This window comes from Culicoides brevitarsis, chromosome 1 (genome assembly GCF_036172545.1).
Source record: "Culicoides brevitarsis isolate CSIRO-B50_1 chromosome 1, AGI_CSIRO_Cbre_v1, whole genome shotgun sequence".
In the NCBI taxonomy this organism is placed as follows: Eukaryota; Metazoa; Arthropoda; class Insecta; order Diptera; family Ceratopogonidae; genus Culicoides; species Culicoides brevitarsis.
Genome location: NC_087085.1, coordinates 14,424,244 through 14,448,426, shown reverse-complemented (window position 1 = coordinate 14,448,426; position 24,183 = coordinate 14,424,244). Strand labels below are relative to the sequence as shown.

General features: G+C 28.4%; 1 protein-coding gene across 1 annotated transcript in view; it reads right to left on the bottom strand.

Moving 5' to 3' along the window:
- Positions 1 to 6,138: 6,138 nt before the first annotated feature.
- The window catches only part of LOC134831022 (exostosin-1), a 102,355-nt gene continuing 84,310 nt past the window's right edge, over positions 6,139 to 24,183 (bottom strand). The window contains exons 6-11 of the mRNA XM_063844659.1: positions 13,339 to 13,593; positions 13,178 to 13,284; positions 12,940 to 13,120; positions 11,394 to 11,638; positions 7,323 to 7,394; positions 6,139 to 6,569 (exon numbers count right to left, since the gene is read on the bottom strand). Of these exons, the coding sequence (XP_063700729.1) occupies positions 6,461 to 6,569; positions 7,323 to 7,394; positions 11,394 to 11,638; positions 12,940 to 13,120; positions 13,178 to 13,284; positions 13,339 to 13,593 (969 nt within the window). The 3' untranslated portion in view covers positions 6,139 to 6,460. The remainder of the gene's footprint in view (positions 6,570 to 7,322; positions 7,395 to 11,393; positions 11,639 to 12,939; positions 13,121 to 13,177; positions 13,285 to 13,338; positions 13,594 to 24,183) is intronic.

Sequence of the window (24,183 nt, the reverse complement as noted above, 5' to 3'; positions counted from 1 at the left end):
GTCAAATAGATAAACCACCAAAAAATAAATTTTATACAATTGTTGAAAACTAAAACATGAACATTAATTGCTATACAATTTTTTGATATGGATAACTTTTTTGGAAGGATATTATTATTATTTTTTTTTAAAGTTTGTTTTTTGTTTCAAATCCAAACAAGTACTAGGGACTCTCTTTTACGAGGAAATTGACACTAATTACATGCTATTGCTTTATTATAAATATGTATGTTAGATCAATTCAATTTTATTTTTATCAATACACACGGTCGTACAAATAGAGACAGATTAGCGTATAAAAAGTATTTAACTAAATTCGTAGTTTTATTAGTTTTTTATATAAATATTTTTTTTTAATAATAATGATATTATGTAACATTAACTATCAGTCCCTCATTATTATTTTTTTTATTTTTAAAATAATTAAAAATTACTAATATTCAATTATATGTGTAAAAGGTAATTAATTATATTTAAAATAAATATATATAATCGATTTTTTAATTATTATTTATTGGAAAGAAAATTATCCAGTCTATCTCCCTATATGATTCTTGATATTTTTTGTTAAATATAAAATAAGCTGCTTCCTCTTTTAATATTTTTTTTTTATTTCAGTTGTGTGTAAACATACAAAAAATTAAGTTTAATCTGTTTTATTTATATTTTATTGGTATTTACTCGTGTTGTTGTTGTCTTCTATACAGTTGCACATACAAAATTTTAATATTAATGTTTTACACATCATATACAATTTGGTTTGTTTGTTATATATAAACAAGCATTTACATGGGTTTTTCGGGTGTATGTATAATAATAATAATATTTACTATATGTTATACAATGAACGCACATCAGTACATTTGAAACATTCATATTTAATATTTTGTTTATTTATTTTTTTAATATTTATTTGTTTTTATTACACATTGTTTGGTATAATTTTTCATTTATAAAATAATATAATATATAATAAAAATAATGTTGTAACACATGTTTAACGCGGTTTAGATGAATGACGACTAAAAAAAGCTTTTTACGGGAAACAAGAAACGAACGTGCTTCAAAGGTCTCGGAAAACATATAATTTTAATTAGAATTACATTTCTCGTGATGATATTACGCTGCGTGTGAGTTTTATCATTTGCTAAAGGTTAAAATGTTGATTCAGACATTTTTTTTGCAAGTTTCTGGCGAATTACGTGAAAATGTGAATGATCCCCGGAGGAGTAATTTTGCAAAATGGAATTTCATGATCTTTAGTTTGCGAAATGGGGAAGTAACTTTTCTGCTGATTTTAATTATTTTTACTACATTATTATTTTTTTGTTTTTATTACATAGATTTAGTTGGAGGAAAGAAAATGTCACGTTTATTTGATAGAAAATTGGAAAAAAAATCAGTGGATTTGGAAAGAAGTGAAAAAAAAATGATACAGAAATAAAATTCAAATTTAATTTAGTTAAAAGAGAAAAACTTCATGCGACATATTTCAATTGAAAACAAGAAAAAAAAGCGAAGGAAGACCATTTCAACATCTGGCATGGCAACGCAAAATCAATTCAGTTGAAAGGTTTTTATGATTATGTGAAAAGTACTTTTTTTTAGTGCGTGAGAATGTGCTCGATTATGCGAGACAGAAACATGGTTCTTGTCAACTGTTTTCAATTTTTTATATTTTTCAAGTTTTTCTTTACAAAAAATCACAAAAATTGAAGTTGACTGTGCTTTCCGTATTTTTTCATAGAAAATACGTACAACTTCCTTTTTAACGAATCGATTTGTGTTTACAAAATTTGTTCGATTTTACGTCCCAGTGCATATTTTAAGTTTTTAAAGTATTATAAACTCGACATTTGTCCCAGTTGACATTTTAAAATATTTGCCCCAGTGTACATTCGAGATTTTTAACCCAATGCCCATTAAAAATTTTTGACCCAATGCAAATTTAAAAACTTCCCTAATGCACATTCAGAATTTTTGCCCCAGTTGACATTTTAAAATATTTGCCTCAATGACAATTCAAGACTTTTAACCTAATGCGCATTTAAAAGCTTTGACCCAATGCAAATTTAAAACCTTCCCTAATGAACATTTAGCATTTTTGCCCCAGTCCACATTCTAATATGAATTGACCCAATGCACATTCAAGATTTTTTTTTGCAGTTTCGTTAAATGAAAAGTCGTATGTAATATGACACAGAAAATATTGCAAAATGGTGGGACCCCTTGAGGAATATCGCCCAACAAAACAATGCATGCACTGAGCAATTGTTTTAATGGACTTCAAGGATTTAATTATTGTTTGTAATTTTACTACAACTGCGCTCAAACATGCATGGAACCCTCCTTCGGCGCGCTTTTGTTTGTTCCTCGTGCACGATTACAACTTTTATATTTTATTATTATTTATACACGATGCAACAGTCGGAATGAAAAAAAATGGAGCAAAGAGCCTTTAGCAAGTTCATACATAGAAAAATTGTTGTTGTTGTTTAAATAAATAAAAATAATTAAAAGCTTCGGATTAACGAGTCAGTTGTTGAATGTATTTAGGTCAAGAGACTTTTTTCACATTTAAGCGTTCTTTAATAAAAAAATAAAAAAAAAAAAAAAGAAAAGTTGGTCATTTATCTGAAACTTTGGTACTAATTTAATCATTTGATGGAAAATCAATACAAAAATGATTAGCAATTCCCGAACAGACGTAACGTTCAAGGAAGCGGAATGTTTAACATGACACGAGGAAGAAGAAATTTTTTTCAATACTCTAAAAGACACAGAAAAAGATCACGAGAGAGAAAGAGGGAGAAAAATTTTTCTTCTTGCATGGCAATCAAGATACAAACGAACGACTGTAGGCGATGATGAATAGATTGCGAATCTCTTATCATGAAATGGCTTTTATACAATTCTCGTGCAACTACATTTAACAACATCAACATGAATCTCGATAACAACGGAAAAAAGAAGACGAAAAATTCTTTTTCTCTGATTTTTTCTTATGATATAATAATTTTTCTCTTCAGCGAGAAAAATGAAAGAAATGTTCAACTGACGGAAACTTTTATTTTTCTCCCATTTGAATAAAAAGGTGGGTAGGAATTTCCAACAAACTATTTTTTTTTTGCGATTTTATAAATCTCCTCGATTACTTAACTCACTCCTTCTAACGAGAAAGAAACTTGAGATAAAAAATTGCCGGCCATTCATTAAAGCCAATCAAGAGACATTTTCATTATTTTTCCTTTTTTTCCATCACTTTTCATTATAATTAAGCAACTGGTTTAGTATACTCACTTCTTCTCATTATCTTTCGCACATATAAGTGAGTGAAGTGTCGCACAATTACTTTTCATTAAATTTGAAGTTTTACGTGTGACATGTCGCTCACGGATTTCGTCAAAGCCGAGTCAAAGCTAATGAAAAAACATGAGATTGCCATTAAAAAAAATAAAACGTTGGACCGAAGAAATCCACTTTCTTGACATTTGACACATTTTTCACATATTTCACAAGGGAATCATGACGTGAACGTTTCGTCAGGGCTGTGAAATTTTTTTGACTTAAACTTTAACTTAAGACTTAACTTAACTTAAGAAAAAATTATAACCTTAAGTTTAACTTAAGTTCACGAATAAGTCAAAAAAATCAAAGTTTTCGAAAAAAATTGTCTTTTAAATATTTTTCATTATAGAATGCAACATTTGTATTTTTTTAATTTAAAAAAAATGTAAATTAAGTTAAAAAATTTGACTTAAGTGATATGACTTAATTTTTAAGCTTTAAGTCAAAAGTCAATAAAATTTAACTTTTTGACCAAATTTTGAGATTTTTTTTATAAATTTAAATAATTTATAAAGAAAAAAAATTAACATGACTTAACTTGAGTCAAATTAAATCGACTTTTACTTAAAACCTTAAGTTAAATTATGTCGAATTTTGACTTAAAAAGTTTTTGAGCCCTCTGATTAGGTGTTTTAAAAATATTTCTCACGACAGAGCGATTTATGAATATTTGTTTTGTTGGTTGAATGTAATCTTATTGCCATCACTTTTATGTTTTAATCTAAAGTTGTCATAAAATCACACAAATTCGATACACTGTGTCGAAGGTTGCGAGCGGAAAGACATAAAAAATTACACGTTTCCCTGCACAGTATGATTAAAAAATAAATTCTAAAACTCTTGTGTTTGTGTGCATTTTATGCCATTCGTAGATAAACACGCGCGCGCGACAGCACAAGAAGGAGAACAGATGTGTGCCGAGTCGAGGAGGTCTCACAGAAAAGAAAGATATGGAAAAACGCTCACGTGCGATTAAATGGAGAGGCATGCACAGTGGCAGCACACAAACAAGCAGAAAATAATAATAAAAGTAGAACCATTGCTGGATTTTACGATTCAACAATTTTTCATTTTGTTGCTCCATCGTGCCCCATCGTTGCATAGAAACACGTTCGTCTCGCATTGTACGGGTTTTGGTGAGGTAATATTAACTAGAGTTCGGTTTGGACGGTAGTTCAGAGCAAAAAGAGTATTAGAGTAAATAAAACGTGGAAACAGCAGAAATGCAAAGATTTACTGTTTTTCAATGAAGTTTGCTGTATGCCAGACCGTGACGCTCCTGCATGTTGGTACTTTGGTTTGATTCATGACGCACAGAAAGATTAGAAAAAAAAATTAAATGAAAATTACACAGAATGTGGCAGCAAGCAACGTGTCTCTATTGTTGCAAAAGAAAGAACTCGGTTCAGAACTAATAAATTTCTATTCAGCTCCACTCAACCTACGCCAATGCACAGCATTTCCATGTGATGAACTCCCGTTTTACGTTCGCCAAATACACAATCATCATCGCTCTCGTTGCACTTTTGCACTTTCCTCACATTACATTCGCAAATAAATGGTCAAAGTTTTCTGTTAAATTCAATTCACTTTTCGATACGTAATAAAATGTTCGTAATTTATGATGCGAGTTTATGAAATTACATAAATACTTCATCCGTGCTACTTTCGTGCAAAGGGAATAAACTAGGCAAAAAACATTAAACAGAGACTGAGAGAGAGAGAAAAGCCGAAAAATGAAAAATAAAAGGTAAACTGTTCATTTCACAGTACATTTGAAACAAAACTGAATATAAAAGATTATGATGTGATGATTTATATTTTAAAATTTATACATTTGTAAAGAGAACGATGCTTGTTATTGTTGTGCTTGTCCGTAAAATTCTGCATGATTGAAAACTGAATCTATTGTGTGATTTCAAATAATGGGAAAATTGAAAAGTTGCTCAAACGTAAATTTGTTTTAAAACTTTTTTTCTTCATTATTAAAAAATAAAATTTAAAATAATTTTTTTATTTAAATTTAAAAAGTTTTAAATTCTTTTTTTCTGAATCATTATAAATTAAAAAAAAATATTAAAAAAAATATTTTAAAAATTTAAAATAATTGAATTAAAAATGTTTGTTTTCCATTAAAAAATAATTTATTTTAATTAAAAATGTTTTAAATTTTTTTTTTAATTTTTAATTAATTTAAAATTTTTGTTTTTAAACAACAAAAAAATAAAAAAAAATTATTTAAAATTTAAATAATATTTATTGTAAAAATTAATTTTTAAAAATATTTTTAATATTTAATTTAAAATATTTTAAATTATTTGTTTTCTTTAAATTAAAAAAATAATTTATTTTCATTTCAAATTTTTTAATTCTAAAAAATAAAAAAAAAATTATTAATAATTTAAATTGATTTGTATTTTTTTATATTTTTGATACGTACAGATGTGCGTCATTTTTGTCCTATATTTTATTTTGTTCACTATTTAAAATTATTATCATCATTTTTATGCACATTTTTTTTATTATTAACGATTTTCCTTGTTCATTTTTTAGTAACACGTTGTATTTTTTTATGTTAAAAAATATGTTATGTTCAGAATTTGTTTAAAATCATATATAAAATAATATAAATTTTTTATTTTTATTTAATCATAATATTCAATTTTGTGTGTTTTTATCTTTCTTTCATATATAATATATTTAATACAATCATATAATAATTTATAATTTTTGTGTCACAGTAAAAAAGGCGTTCACTTAATTTTTATTTTTTTTTTCTTTATTTTGTTCATCATTAACCTATTATTTATTAATAATATCTTTTTTATTCATCATCGTCATTTTTATTTTTTTTTTGTGATAATAAAAATTAATTTTCATATACATTTATATAACATCGTGTGTGTGTGTTTTTTTTCGGTTCGGTCTCTGGCGTTGGTAATATAATATAATAATATATAATGTATGTATAAAAAAATTTGACCTACCTTTTAGTATTATATTTTATATATATTTTTTTTTGTTCATCATTCTTGTTCGTTTTTTTTTGTATTTTTTTCTAATTTTTTTTGTTCTGTTAATTAATTTATTTGTCTAAAAAATATAGAAATCGCTAGCTGCCAACTAATTCAATTTGTCTGTATTTTTTGCGAAGATTTGATACGGAGTCACGATACAGCACGGGATCTAACCGTAAATTGGAACGTAATAACGGCATATAGCTGCAAAAAAAAGAGCATAAAAAGAATTGGTGATAAGTACAGGTATTAAATTTGATTGAATAATGAGTGTGCTAACGTTCGAACAGCAGCACAGGAGAGACAGACACTGCTGGAGATAAGTCGAGAAGAAAGGAAATATGATTTTATTATCTTCATTGTTAGACAAGGCAATTTTTTTTTTGCATTCTTATATATATTAGACGGGAATGCTGACGTTAAGAGCAATTTTTTCTCGTGATTAAGAGATTTCAATGAACTATCTAATGGCAATGATGGCTCGATACCATCATTTTTGCCACAGAATGTAATCAAGTGTAAATTTTTTTTTGCTCGCTCCATCGTTTGTTGTGAGGTTGCAACATCGGAATAGTACAACAAAAGAAGAAAAATAAATTTATGAAGAAATTGGTCGGTTGTGATACAGTTAAACATCATTATTATTATTATTAGCAATAAATTGCATCATTGCATCTTCTTCGTCGTCTCCCGTTACGCAAGAAACGAAATTTATTGCGCCAGAAATCGTTTGGGGGTGAAAATTGTATGAAAATTCGTTCTTTCTTTCATTTAACTTTTCTCCAGAGAGACACGACGAGAGAACGGAAACGAACGACACTAAATCATTTTCCAACATTTTGTGCATTTGATCCGTGAACGAGTCAATAAACTCATGAAATTTAATGTAATAAATCATGCGGAAAATTGATACGAAGCGGCACAAAAATTTTCCTCAAACGACACATATAAACTTACCCGAAAACAGCTGCAAAGGTATTGAGGCAACTTTGTCTTTGTATAAAATGATCCGGATCATTCCATGGCGATCTAAAAATAAAAAAAAGATTTAATTAGGTCATTTTACGATAAATTGTTATCAGATCATATCATAACGAGTTCTCGAAAAATTAAATGACACAAAATTTTTCATTATAATAACCAATTTCAAATTAAATTGCCTTTTGTGACAATATTGACACACACGAAAAATTTGTGCATGTTGTAAAATATACATGTTTGAACTTAAACTAATGAAATGTCAACAATACACGTTTCATTACTTCAATGAACAGGTTTGTGATTTTATCGGATGGAGTATCATCGTCGTCAGCAACAAAAATATTATTATTATGACTATTCACTTGTTCCAGGTAAATACTTGAAAAAGGACAAACAGCAGCGGAAATGATGCGCTAATGTCATCAACAACATTAAAAAAGTTATTTCATAAACATTTTTCGCTGGAAAATTTAATTATCATTGCAAAATTCTCGAGGATTCTTGTTAAACTTTGCTTTTCTAAATATTTTCTCGAAAGGAATTGCACAAAAGTATTTTCAAGCATCTGACAATTACACCATTTCCGTACATTTTCTGTCTGAAATTTATTTTCACATGTGAACAGACTCTTGCATGCAAGAGTATTTTGGCTTTGCTTAATTGTGTGGTTTCTGGTCTTTGGAACGTTGTCGTATTTGATCTTGAACGTATGTATATTAGTTGCAAATTTTGTGTGTGTGTGAAATTTTTGCGTGTACACAAGTGAACATCTTCTTTTCTCCTTCAACTTGTTCTTCATCGGTCGTCGTTTTCGTCGATGCACAGTGGGGAGTTTTGTGAAATTTTTAGAAAAATTGTAGAAATTTTGAATTTGGAACAGGTTATCTGATAAATTTTTATCCATTTGGAGCAAGATTTGACAAAAATGGCTTTGACACAGTTTTTGATTTAGTTTTGCTCTTGATTTAGTTTTCAAAACAAAACTATGTCAAAGAAAAAAATTTTTTTCAGTTTCAATTTTTTTGCAGTTTTGAGTTATAAATTGAAAATGAACAAAATTTTTATCCATTTGGAGCAAGATTTGACAAAAATGGCTTTGACACAGTTTTTGACAGTTTTTGAAATTTGGTTTTTCTGTCAAAGAAAAAAATTTTTTTCAGTTTCAATTTTTTTGCAGTTTTAAGTTATAAAATGATTGAAAATGATAAATTAGAGCTCTCTGACAAATTTTTATACATTTGGAGTAAGATTTGACAAAAATGGCTTTGACATAGTTTTTGACACAGTTTTTGATTTAGTTTTGCTCTTGATTTGGTTTTCAAAACAAAACTGTGTCAAAGAAAAAAATTTTTTTCAGTTTCAATTTTTTTGCAGTTTTAAGTTATAAAATGATTGAAAATGATAAATTAGAGCTCTTTTTTTATACATTTGGAGCAAGATTTGACAAAAATGGCTTTGACACAGTTTTTGACACAGTTTTTGATTTAGTTTTGCTCTTGATTTGGTTTTCAAAACAAAACTGTGTCAAAGAAAAAAATTTTTTTCAGTTTCAATTTTTTTGCAGTTTTAAGTTATAAAATGATTGAAAATGATAAATTAGAGCTTTTTGACAAATTTTTATACATTTGGAGCAAGATTTGACAAAAATGGCTTTGACACAGTTTTTGACACAGTTTTTGATTTAGTTTTGCTCTTGATTTGGTTTTCAAAACTATGTCAAAGAAAAATTTTTTTTTTCAGTTTCAATTTTTTTGCAGTTTTGAGTTATAAAATGATTAAAAATGATAAATTAGAGCCCTCTGACAAATTTTTATCCATTTGGAGCAAGATTTGACAAAAATGGCTTTGACACAGTTTTTGACACAGTTTTTGATTTAGTTTTGCTCTTGATTTGGTTTTCAAAGCAAAACTATGTCGAAGAAAAAAATTTTTTTCAGTTTCAATTTTTTTGCAGTTTTGAGTTATAAAATGATTAAAAATTTTGAGCCCTGACATTTTTATCCATTTGGAGCAAGATTTGACATGTTGATGAATAGAACCATCATCAGTACATAAGTTTTGTTTTTAAATTTTCCAAAAGAGCCCACTGTGCGACGTCTAAAGAACATGAATTGCTTATATATGCAGATAATGATATGGGTTTTATCATCCATATCCTGGCTGGCACTCATTATGGCTTTTATGGTTATTGTGCATGAAAGTCTCACAGCTTCAACTGAAAGCACGGAATGGATGCCAGCATGCGAGCGAGCAAGTGTCCTAAAATACACCGAAAAATAAATAGGAAATAAAACATTTTTATTATTAAAGTCTGGGCAAAGAAGTGCTTTACCACTTAGTTTAGTTCATTTAAGTTGTATAAATAAGAGACGAGTGAATATGCACGCAAAAATGTTGTGTGTGTTTTTTCTGCTGTTATTCACCATTTTCTACCCTCTTACACACTCTCTCTCTCTCTCCTCGTTCATTCTCAATGGCAAAAAATATTTTTGTTATAGAAAAGCCAGCCACTGGCACACATTTATGTAATCAAGACTCGGTGTGTTTATGCTTGCATATAATTTATGAGGCACAAAAAAAAATCTTAACAAGAACAAAGCACTCTCCGCTTTTGTACGTAGCAGAGGATCTCGAGTGGTGGAAAAAATAACTGCAATTAAAAAGTAGTAAGTAATAACTATGAGGCATGAACTGAATGAGCTCTTGACGCACTACTTCTACCATAGAATAAAAAAAACATAAATATGTCTTTGCCGAGAAAAAATAAATAAAACAATGAGCACGAGCCATTGTTAATTGCACAAGGTAGGCATGTATTGCGTTGCAGCCAAGAGTTAAGTAGTAAATTTAATGAGAGCAGGAACGATGTTTTAGACAGTAAATTGTTGAATTTATGAGACATAAATGGTATGCTTGAGGGCAATAAAGTACCTATTATTGCAAAAGAGCGACTCCATGAAATGTTTTAAAAAATTAATGAAATTCACGAATCTCACTTTTTGAATGTCTATTTCTAAAAGTACGTACTTGACAAAAAAAACTCGCATAAAAATCTGGATTTTAATTTTTTCCACTTTAAATTTTTTATTATCTCTCGTTTTTTAACGCTCCACATTTCATTCACAAACGGCTTTGTTTCCGACACAAATGTCCACCTATATTTTGATAAATTACTTGCGGAAGTATCTATCTCCATGCTACTTGCCCATTTGGTCTATGTAAGTACATTTGAATGAAAATAGAGCACACATAAAAATATTAATCGTAAAAATAATATTTTTTTTTGGCTCTAAAGCGTTTTTTTTTCGGGGGTATTTTTTTTATCGTTCGTTACTGTACTTAATAACAACAGTTGCGTATCGTAACAAATTTTTTCTGCGTTTTTGTAAGTAATGTTATGGTCAGCGAACGTTTCCGACATATTTGTGTGTATCCTGTCTAGACACGTTCTATTTTTTTTTTTTTTTTGTTAAATAAAGTGTTTTTCGAGATAAACGCGTACTCGTGTGTGTGCGGCATCGAGAAAATCAAAAATTTATTTTTCATTATTTTTTACATGCATAAATTCAAACTTTCATGCAGCTAATAATATATTAGAAAATGTTGCGCAAAACCGCACTTACATCCGTGTGTGTGTAGTAGCAAAACAGCACCTGGCTTTGGTGTAGAAGTTGTGTGCTCCAAAGCAACCACTTATTGTAAATAATAACAATAATAATGCTACGACGACGAAGGCACACAATATTGTGTTACTTAACTTGAAAGGTACATAAAATACATGCATTAAAATATTTATTTACACAAAGTTCTCTTTAGAAAGTGCTCCAAGAATACGTTTTCTAATTATTTAATAGCACGGCAATGTTTACAATTTCACGAACAAAAACCTCATGTTTTGCAAAGAACGTAACAGCTGTCGTCGTCATTTCATTCCGCATATTTCATTGAAGTAAAATAATAATGACGAGTATTTCAATAACTTCGGATGATGAGACTTGACATCGTTATGACATGATTATGGAATTGCAGGAACAAAAAAATACTTACCTCCCACTTTCACGATCCTTGTAACCTTTGCGCTGCGTTACCTTAATTGGTGGTTTTCTCGTTACGTGTGACACAAGTAGATTTATCAAAATATCTTCGCAATTTGATGATTGTTGAACGGTTTTTAACAATAAATATGATAACCAATTTGTGTACAAATAATTATAGTATCGATGATAAAATGCAGCACCCGTTAGCACAATTGAATAGTAATTTGTCCATTTGGATGTATAGCCCCAGGCATTCTGTTGAAAAAAAAAATCGAGAAAAAAAATGAACATGTACATTAATTTGCTTTTAATTTTTTACAGATTTGATGTTGTTATTATTTGAAAAAAATGTTTCCATAAGAAAAAATGTGAAAATCATTAATAATAGGCCGTTTTAATGTTTAAAATTTAATAAAAAATTTAAATTTAACAAAATTTAACAAAAATTTTAAAATAATTAAGAATTAAATTAATCCAAGATTTTTAAAAAAAATTAAAATTTATTTTTTTTAATTTTTTCAAGTTGATTTTTATTCAAAATTTGATTTAAAAAAAATATAATAATTTAAAATTATATATTTTTCGAAAATTTTTTAACTCTTAAGAAATGTTAGAAAATTATTAAAAAATTATTTCTTTTATTCTTTCAAATATATAAAATATCAAGTTTTTTAAATAAAAAATTTAAAAAATCATGTCGTTAAAATTTTTTCTAAATTTTATTAAAAATTAATTTCTTTAAAATTATTTAAATTTTTCTTGTCTAAAATTTTTATTTCTAAAACAAGGATTGTATCTTTTATCATTAAAAAATAAAAATTAAAAATTATTAAAAAAAAAATAGAAAAAAAATTAAAATTATTAAAAGAAAACAAAACAAAAAAAAAAATAATTTAAAAATTAAAAAATAAAGCGCCCAAGTCTCATCAGGAAAATAAAAAAATGTACCGAATAATAATTGAGTTCACGAACTTTGTTCTTGTCAACTTTTAATGATTAATGAGCGAATATTAAATTATTACAAAATCAATGATTATTTATTAATTGCGCTTCCCAATTTCCGCGGCAGGGGATAAGCAATCAAATTAAAAAAAAAATGTTTAATAATAATTTCGAAAGGGGAAGTCTGGTGTTTAACCCTTTTTTAATTGTAAACAAAAATTTTTAACGAAAAACTTTTTTTTTTGTCAAATTAGAAAACTTTTTGTCCCCTTTTGCCTTTTCACGTCATTTCACACGTCAGCATGGAGCTTTTATTGAAACAACAAAAAACGAGAAATAATTAAAATTAATGAAATTTTTCCTCGCTGATGTCAGTTCATCCTCTTTAAATTATGGTCAAACATATCGGTAATGAAATTCGGGGACAAGCAAAAAAAAAATTAAAATCATTCGATGTCTCTTGTTTACACAAAACAATTGCATGGAAAATGCGGGTAAACAATCAACGGCAACGAATCGGAACAATTATTAATGATTCTGTTAATTAATAATCAGCTGGATTTATGGCAAAATGTGTTGATGATATTTTTTTAATTGAAATATGATCTGGTTACCTTTGAATCGTCCCAGAAGTGGGCACGTGCGGGATATCCAACGATGCGATCCGGGAAGTCGCGCCACACTTGATACGCGAAATCGAGTTCGTCCGTGTTGAGGATGGCATCTTCGTCGAGTGACAGGACTGCTTGTGTCTCGATTTGGGGATGCGGGAAAAATCTTTGTGATATGCTGGGTCTGTGGAAATTTTATTTTTGAGATTTTTGTGAAAAATTCATGAAATTGAGGATTTACCGTTCTTCATTCGAAGTGTTTGGAATTACAACTAATGGAATGTGTCCTGTACTTGGCCATCGTTTTTTCGATGGAATTGGTCTATCTGAAGCCCAAAGTATTAAAATCTAAAAAAAATAGGTTTAGTAATTTTTTAGATGAAATTTTTTGACAAAACTTACTTTACTAGCGAATTGACTTCTCCCTATACTCTTGACTAGCTTATATAACGCTACATTTGGTGTCAATTGGACGCCAACTTGTACAAAGATAACGGCGGTATAATTAACACCTGGATCATAACCGTACGAGTCTAAAAGGAATGGCAGTTCTTTGGATGTGTCGGAGTAGGTAGGCAGTGTGAGGAGTGCCCCCGGCGATGAATTCCAAACAATACCGTTCCTCTGAGGATAATCAGGCAGTCTTTCTCTTATTATCTGCAAAAAAAAACGAAAAACAAAGAAAATGCATTAAAACACAAAAGTTCAGCATTTAAAATCAATTAAAAAGTGCATTCGAATGAAAATTTTATTGCAAGGTAATTTTTCATCATCATCATCGTTGCGGTGGTCTGACAATTTTCTATTTAGCGAAAAAAAAAATGTGAAATTACAAACTATCGTCATTATTATCATATTATGCACGCAGACACGGAACTGCCGCTCCTCCCCGAACTTTTGCTCCGAAAAATATGTACAATAATTATAAAGTTTTAATTAAAAAGAAACAACCGTAGATCTAACGCAGAAAAAAATTTACTTTTGAACAATGTGAATGCCATGTTTTGCGACATCATTCGAGCACAAAAAAACTTTTTTCATTAAAAATTATATTATTATGATTCCTGTTTCATAATAATAAAAATAAAATATTTTTTTTTTTGCTGTGTGATATGAGTGCGCTAGTTATAGTTTTGTGCTGCTCCGAACAAAGTGTAAGAACTAATATGCACTCATGGCACACAAATGATGAGACGAAAAGGGAGAGAGAGAAAAATTATTAAATTGTACATATTGTTGCATATTTTTACTCCGTCTTCCCAGTTTTTTATGATTATTATTTTATAATATTACAAGATATGCAAATGCACTTGTATATGTGTGACAATGTGACAAAATTTTATAATGGATGCATAAATTGCACAAGAAGAGAGGTCATCATTTCGTTATGGGGTTATCTGGGTAAGAAATTTATATTTTTGTGATGTGCCATACCCGGGAACTGGGAGCATGGAAATAAGTGCCAAGATTATAATAGTTATAGTTTTCAAGTTCTTTTGTGCATTAAAGAGGAACGAAATGGCATTTTATGATGTGAGATGATGGTGTTCTTCACTTGTTTCTTATCGAGTGAGGCGTTGAAGCATTTTTAAAGGATTTTTTCAGTAAAGAGGTAACTATGATATATTTTTTATTTTAAAATTTTTTGAATATTTTTTGACAAAATAACAAAAGTAACTTTATCAAATTCTCAAAAATTGGGAAAAATTCATTAAAAAATTAATTTTTTTTAAAATAAATATTTTCCTCCACATTTTCTCAATAATATTCGAGCAAAAATTGATTTTAATTTTTTTATTGAAAAAAAAAACTTTAAAGATAAATTTATTTTTATCGACAATTTTTGTTCATTATTAAAACAAAAAAAAAATTTTTGAAGAACAGAAAAAAATGTGTTAACAAAGGAAATTTTTATAATTTTCACTGAATATAAATTATTAAATTTTTAAAATTATAAAATTTTTTAAAAATAATTTTAATTTTTTAAAAATAGCATTTTTTAAAGTCGTTTCTCCTCAAAATCATTTCGGAATCTTTACGGTGAAATAACACTAAATTTAGCCAAAAACTGCCTCGAAATCCACATTAAATTGTTTTTATAGACATCCTACAAAACCTTTCTCCTCCTTTTTTTTGCTTATCTTACTTATTTTCCCTCATTTATTACTCTTTACTTCTTCTTAACGATATAATTCTGCGTTGAAATTTAATTGACAGAATCAAGTTAATGGGAAATTTCCCTTAAGTACGTTCGTCCTTTCACGTAATAAGACAAAAAAAAAAAATAAATGAGCACAAATAAAATTGATTACCTAAAATTCGATTTCATCCGATGAATTTTGTGTTTCGCCATTCATTAAAAGAATGCTTTTTAGGACTAACAAGAAATTTTTTATCATTACTCACTCAAGCTTGACACTTCCATACCCATCGAACCAACAATTTATAAGAAGGTGTCAAACCACAATGTATAGCTAAATAATGTAAGAGTTTCACCTATAGAAGTGTCTTTATCGTGCATGTGTTCAGTTCAGTGATATTGAGAGAAAATTACATGTCTTTTCCGTTCTGTGTCACTTTTTCTCATCGCATTCATCGTTAGTCGATTTTTTTTTGTAGGAATATATTGAATTTATCACTCATTTTTTTTTTGCACACAACACGTCGATGTACACCTAATCTCGTTACAAAGGAAGAAATACATTCTCAGACGATATTATTTGTAATGCAATCAAAGTTGTCGTACAAATCAGTTATTTTCTTGGAACATATCATGTCGACATAACAAGCTAATAGTGTGATATTTTTCTACTTTTTCTTCCTACTTCGTCTCGACAATGCAATTGATCGTTACGAATAAAATTGTTGCGTAATTTCATCAAATATTGAGTCGTAAAAGAGGATAGAATCTCAGAATCTTAAAAGACAATCTTTGAGCTAAGTAGCATCACTTTGGTGCCCTACGGAGGTAAAAGGGATGAGATTGATTCTCTTAAGAGTCAAATTGAATCCTTATATGAAGTTTTTGATCACTTTAAGGATTAATGTTACTCCTCAAGGAAACAATCTGACCCCATTTGAAGTTGCTCATCCGCAGGTCCCAGGCTTGTATGATTTAAATCAAAATCAAGAATCAAAAAATCAAAAAAATGATTTGATTTTTTTAAGAGACAAATCAAATCATGATTTGAATTTTGATTTGATTTGCAAATCAATCAAAAATTTTTCAAAACTGAAAATTTTTTGATTTGATTTGATTTGAAAATTGATTTAAATCAAAATTAAAAAAAAAATTTAAAACTGAATTTTTTTTGATTTGATTTAAATTAATTTTGATTTGAATCAATTTTCAAATCAAATCATATCAAAAAAATTTCACTTTTGAAAAACTTTTGATTGATTTGCAAATCAAATCAAAAATCAAATCTTTTTTGATTTGATTTGAGGCATCCAAAAAAATCAATCAATGATTTGATTTTTGATTTTCAAATCTTTGATTTAAATCATACAAGCCTTTATCAATTGGATCAAAATTAATTTGATCACTTAAGATGTCATATTGATAAATAAGGGATCAAATTAAACTTTTAAAGCATCAAATTGATCTCTTTAAGAGTAAAATTAACCTTTTTAATGGAATATTTTTTTCAGATGACCAATTGCAAAGGTGAGGTTATGATGCTGATGAAAGACATGAAGGCGATTCAAAAGATCTGCAACAAGGCACTGCGAGCGATTCTACTTAAAGACAGATATGCGAATGTTGAGAGTATGCTGAACGACACGGAGTTACTTGACGTGAAGCAAAGAGTTTACTTTAACGCTATGAAACTTATCGACAAAGCCAAGAATGGTTTGCTCCCGAAATACTTGACAGATATATTAACAACGTTAGGAATCGATATATCATGAGAGGGTTCTGTTGATCTCTTAAAGGTCAGATTGATTCCTTAAGGACTTAAATTAATCCATTAAGGAATCAGAAAATTCATTTAAGGGGTCAAATTGACTCTGAATGCTCCTTAAGGTCAACCGTTTTTCTTCCATCGAGTGAATGAATGATATATACGTAACGATGATGATGTCTTTCCGTTATTTATTACACTTTTCTCTGTCTCTCTCTTTCTCTAGTAGAAATGTAATCAATGCAAACAGAAAAAAATAAAAGAAGCAAATCTTCGTGAAGATGATGATAAAACGTCGACGTATTTTTCAATAGAGCTTTGCGACGTATTAAGTGCGATGGAAATTTGTAGCAAACTTATGTGATGGGATTTTCATCGATTTTCCTTGTCTTCATTGAGTCATTTTCCGTTATCGGCCCAAAATTAACACGCACCCAGTTTTGTTTGTTTTTCAATAATAATGATCAGAGGACCCAATTTCAACAAACATACAATTTTGTCATTATAATAGTTATGAAATTAAGATATTCCTTCGAAAGCCTTTCGTATGTGAGGCAAGTAAACAACAGAAATTAACGACATGTAATATAAATTTTGGGGATGAATTGTTCTTTGCTTAGGCCCGAGATTTGCAGACCCAACAAATTACCATTATAAAGACGTAAATATTAACGATGATGACGAGGAGACTTCTTAATTGTTATTGCTCGTCGTTGTTTTGACATTTAACGAAAATGAGGTTCTTAATGCTCCAGACAATCCAATATATTCACGTAACAAAGTGGAATCGATTACCTAACACAAACTTATTCAAAGCCGTTTAAAATATCCTTTTGTTAAATAGATAAAGTAGATTGTAGTGCAACGATACGGACCGATATGACAATTCAATTGATGTATCAATTCATGTCAAGAACATGCTAATCAAGTGTCTCTTTATCAATTTCATTGATGTCGATCACAAAAGCATGCATGCGTTCACAAAACAACCTTTGTACTCGATTTATTTTAAAACATGTATCGCTTGTCGCCGTTTATTAGCTTTTGTTGTGTACCTTTCTGTGGGTGTGTGTGTCAAACAAAGCTGAGCTCTTTTCATCAGCATCATTAACATTATTGCACTGACATTTTTCGATATATTTATTTTTCGTCGCTCGATGGAGACGCCTTGCTACTTAATTTTTATTTACTTCTCTTAATTTGACTTGATTTGCAACAGTGACATGTTTACGAAAAATTTAACAACGACAATAAAAATTAAATTTTCTAATTTTAACGTCGATGACTGCTGGATACAAATTGCTTTTTATATTTACTTATCTCATTATTTGCTTAACAAGGAGCGCGCGCGACACATTATTGAGCTGTACGGTATCGAAAAATATCATTTAAATTTTCAAAGTAATTTCCGTAACGGGCCATAAAATAAATCATCTAAATTTATTTTTTTTTTCTGGCTATTTCTTATTTTACGCTTTTGTTAACACACAGACACAAACATGAGCAAACAAACGCTGATACAGGCAATTTTTTTTCACAAAAAAGAACGAATTGAATATGTTGTGAGATTTTGCGAATGTGGAGGGTAATCATTACTTTTATTATTATTCTAAGAGAACATTCATTTTGTAAATGGAAAACAGATAGAAAAGACAGCGACGACCAACGACAACGACGACGAAAGCAGATGCTTGCATAATCCAAATTAAAACCTTAAATTATATGATAATCCGCCCCAAAATACATTCTTTTGCTTTGCGTACTTTTCACCGTTAAGTTATGGATGGTCATACCTTGTCATCCCCAAAAAAAAGCTTTTGTGTCGTCTACAAAGGGAAATTATTGTATTCTTGAAAACGGAAGAACCTATATTTGTTATTAGGTACCTTCATCTACATCAACGGTAAAATTCAGAAGAAACGGAAAAAGAAGTTCATGCATCAGAATAATCTAATAAATAAATTTTTGCGTTTCATCTTGTTCTTTCTTGTTCGAGGAAAAAAAAAGTTTTCTCCTTCGTGATGTTACTACAACTAAAATTACATAAAATACTGTGGAAGAGGAATGTAATGACATCAAGGATTTATTTATGTGTGGGGGAGGGAAGGAGAAGGAGGAATATGTTAGAGGAAATATATCACTTACGGAAGAAGTTTCCTCGACATTTAATCGTGACGCTCAGCAAAGCTTTTAGGGAAATATGGTAAGTTATGTTCGAAGTAGTTTCGTAACGAAGTACGACAAGCATGAGATTGACATATTTGGGACAGTTATTGACGATTTTTGACGTTTTCAAGTGATACTTGACATAAATTTTTGTCGTAATTCTGTTGTTACATTAAGAAAAATTGAAGTTTTTGAATTGATAGTCATTGCATATTTTGCCTGTCCTTAATGTTAAGTTGAGGAGTACAAAAATGTGATGATTTTCTTTGTAACGCAATAACTCGGATTTTACTTCATGAATCACTTTAAGGTTTATTAAAATATATTTCTATTGACTTTCTAAAGGTTTCTGGATAAAAAATTTCAAAAAAAGTATAGAAAAATTTATAGAAAACCCAGAAAACGTGAAGTAATGTTCATTGCATACCAAAAGGAGCTCAATTTTTAATGGAATTTATTGCATAATTTTTAATTGTTATTTTTTTTCTTAAAAAATATAAGTTTTTTTTACTTATGAAGCTCCAATAAAGAACATTTTTAAATTTTTTAGAATTTATTTACATTTTCAATTTTTTTTTAAATTTGTTTGAAACGGAAATAAAATAGTCACGCATCGTATCTTGTTCAGCTCACATTACAAATCCAACATAAATCAAAAAGTACGTTTTTTAATGCACAACAAAATATTGTGTAGATTATATTTTATTTCTTGTGTAATCTCATCCTAAATTGCAATATAAGAAGCATATCATCAACATCGCATCTTCTTTTTTGCTTCTTTGTAAGATATCGTGCATCTTGTTACCAAGTACATCAAAATGAGAACAAGTTAAACAGATTTTTTTTGCTGTACATGCTTTACTTGATACATTGTCACATTTTTCCTCTATCATTCATTCTTGATACGTAAAAACTACATCGAAAGCAGATATTTTACAGAAACTTTTTTTTATTTGATTTTTTTCGATAAAAATTTATTTTTTTAGATACTGAGCTATAAAAGTCAAAAGTACATAAAAAGAAGTAAATTTATATCATTCGTGTGTTGTACCGAAAAAAAATACAAAATTGAACTCATTGATTACTTGCAATTTTGCGTGTTCCTGATTTGTTCGAATTATACTGACTTGCAATGAAATGAACTCAAAATAGCACGAAATGCAGAATTTATGTTCCTACTAATTTATTTACTCATTTTTTTTTAAGTTGGCATTTTAAAAGTTCAAAGGTTGCGATAATTTTGCTCAATTTAAATCATAATTTTTTGTAAATTATGAAAAAGTTTCAGTGTCAAAGAAAATTTACTTTTTTATTTTATCAAACTTGTCAAAGAGATTTTGAATTTTTATCTTTTTTCTCTCCGTTACTTGGAAAAACAACGTAAAAAAACTTTTTTATTTTTATTTAATTAGCCCCAATTGCAAGTTGCAACAAAAACAACAACTTTTCGGATAATATAAAAAAACAACATGGCAAGAACAACCAAATTATAAGTTCCACAAGCAAGCAAAAAAAAAAAAAACACAAGAGAAAAATGTGCACACAAACAAACTTATTGCATTTTAAAACTAATTTTCAAGTCCATTTTAATGTACTTTCAGTATAATATAATCATATTAAATGCAATTTTCCTCGCATTCCTCACACAAGTCACAACAGAAATAATTTTATTCTTCAAGGAAAAAAAGCGGCACAAACAATTTAATTATTTAAAATGAAGGCGGACTATAAAAGGGGGGTAGGCAGCTAACGAACAAACTCAATTACTTAAGTTAATGATTATTTTATTGGTTCCATGGCATGGATTAGCAAATGTTTTATGGCGACAACTTCCTTATCACAAACGAAAAATCTTGCAAAAAAAATTATTTTTCTATTTTTTTCCGAGATTAGAGATAAAAGTCCAAAAGGTTTCGACCTCATGAAAAATCAAGTAAATCTCAAACTTTTTCTTATTTTAACGAATGTTTGTAGTTAGAAACTATTTTTTCATATTTTTCTCGTATTTTAAAAGAATTCCAGATCTATGTCTCAACAAACTTGACATAATATGATAAGCAGATCATCGAGAAAGTATGCGAGAAGAAAAGCATTCTTTTACCTTTTAAAACTATTTCGTACAAGATGTATGTACAAATAATAAATAAATAGCATGTTGAACATGTATGTACCAAACCCCTTTTTTTGTTGCTCCTTGTCGTTCTGCTCACATGTACAGACGAAAGAGAGAGAAAAGTTTATAAAATGCCGCAAGGTTTTAAAATAAATTTTAAGTATTTCTCTAGTTTTCTGCTTTCGTCTTATACCAATTTTTTTTCTATCCAATTTAAATATTTCAAATGTATTTGTTTAACTATACTTTTAGAACGGGAACAGCAGCAGCAGCAGGGAGAAAAAAGCAAGTTTATTTGTTTTGTGCTCTCTTGTACAATAGTTGTAAATAAAATAAAATGAAATGAATTCAAAATAACTCGAAGAATTCCATCATTCTTTGCATAGTTCACTTTGGGATATGTTATATGCATGTTTTTAAGCTTAAATTATTTTTTGCCTCTACACAACATGTAATACAACAATAACGAATGCTAAGAAGATTGTAGGCAAGAAATCACTTTAAATAAAAGTGAATGATATATTTTGAGAAGATTTTGCAAAGTAAGTTTACTTTTGTTGTCTATTGTACTTATACCGAAGGAATTTCAATCTTGAGAAAATTTTTTGCAAGAAATATTTTGAGATTTTGAAATAAAATTAATAAAGCCTTTTTCGTTACTTGACTTGATTCTTACCTTTCAAAAAAATTTTTTGCGGTTTTTTTTTTATTATTTTTTTTGTTTTCCTCTAGGTAAGTAGGTACAAATATAAATTAACTCTGAAACGAGCTCGGAAGTAATAGAAGCACAAAATCACAGCATGAAATGCCTTTCAACGTATTTCAAACAATAAAATCCGTCGAATTGTAAAAGTTTTTTTTTCTAAGAATAAACTTTTCCGATAAAATAATGGATTTTTGATACAAAAAAAGTATTTTCTACGCATTACCGGACCAGTTTTGTTTATGCTTTGAGGTACGTATTTCCGTAATTCCCATATAAAATCTCGAGTTAGAGTCGTAAAATAAAGGAAAAGGGTATATAATCAATGATTTTGATGTTATTTGTTCGTTTCGTTTTTTTCATCATCTCACATATATGAGAAACGATTTAAAATATTGCCTTGAAAAGAAAAAAAAATGTTGTAAAAAAGAAAACGCAAATCCATGCACGTTAAATGATTCCTGTGATGATTTTATATTTATGACTTGGATATTATTTGTTTTATGGCTTTTCTCGTTACACTTCGTTCTTTTTTCCTTTTATGTTGATATGTTTATGTTTTTTTTTGTTGTGTTTTTGCATAAGGAGGTGGTCTGAGGACATATAAGTCAACATAGCTGAAGAGGAAAAAAATAATCAATATTTTATTACAGATTTGGGATTTTTATACGGAAAGAAAGCAATTTAAAACAATGTTTCGTGGAATAAAGTCAATTTATAACGTTTTTTAGGATTTTCAAGAATTTTCGTATTTTTTATAAATTTCTTTAAAAACATCACCTGGGAAGGAAATTACATTCAAATGGAATTCAAATCATTGGAGCGTTGCTAAAAATAAAGTAGAGTAAAGCAATAAGGAAAAGTAATGAAATCCGTTCGATGGCAGTTTGTAAAGCAGCACCAAGGCTATGAAAATCAATTTCCACTTTTTTGTATCATTATTTTGAGAAAAAAAGAGCAAAACATCTTTTGTTGATACGCCCTGCAGCGCAACTTGCACGCTTTTCACTTCAATCTGCTGGATATCAAATATTCGTTGAGGCGAAAACTTATCAATAAAGTGGTTCGTGTCTTTCAGAACAATACACAGACGACAACAACGTAGGTTAATGATATACATTAATTTTAGTGATTTCCTGTAAATCTTCTCGTATTTATACATTCGTATATTTAGGTCAAAACAATAATCCAAAAAGTTTTCGATTTATTTTTAATGTTTTTTTAAATATTCCTTTAAAAATATTTTTTTGAAAAAAGTTGAAAAATTATAACTTTTTTAATAAATAAAATACCAAAAGAAAATTAATTAAAAAATTACATGAATTAATATTAATTCAATTAAATGAAGAATTAATTAATTTAATTTTAATTAAATTTAAAAGAATTAATTTAATTTTAATTTAATTAAAAAAAATAATTTAATTTTAATTTAATTAAAAAAAATAATTTAATTTTAATTAAATTTAAAATAATTAATTAAATTTATCTCAATAAAATTAATTAATTTAGTAATTACTTAAAAAAATTTAAAATTTATTTTTTTTATTATTTTTAGTAAATATTCATCAATTTTAATTAATTTTATAATTGATAATTATCCCTCGTAATTTAAAAAATTTTTGAGCAAAAGTAATAAAATAATTTGAAATTAAAAAAAATATAAAAGAATTTTCAGAAAATTTACGAAATCGAACAAATTTTTGTATCAGCCTTATTTGTATCGCATCAATAGCCTAACAGAAACTCAAACACGAGTCCATTTACTTTCTTGTAGGTACATCTCGATGCAAGGTGAATCGATTATTCAAAATATACAAATGTTATACATTAAAACAGAATAAATTGGTTGCTCTTTTCGATGAATTTGTTCGTTCGCAAAAAAACTTTCTTCTCACCCCAATTTCCTTTCCTTTCCTCTTCAATTCCTGCTTCCTTCGATATTTTTTTTGCCTATTTTCCGATTATCGTCATTAAGAATATTATTATTGCTTTTGCTATGTTATTAATATCCATTTATTAAAGCCAAAAGTGGATGGAACGGGATAGGAAGCAATTTAAAGGGGAAGATTGTCCAGAAAATGATTTTTATCGCTCCAACATTGTACCCGTAGGAAAAATTGCAGATATTAAGTTTAAATAAGTTGTCTAGCTGATTAGGACAAAGTTGGCGGAGATACGAACGTAGCAGAAGGAAGTGAAGTAATAAATAAAGTTTGCGAACTGTAATAATAATAATAGTAATAATGATGATAGATAGAAGGAACGGAGATGGAAAAATGCTTCAACGTCATTATTACGAGTATTTTATCGTCATTTTTCTGTAAATTGTAATAATAATGTGCAAAAAAGGCATCACTTTA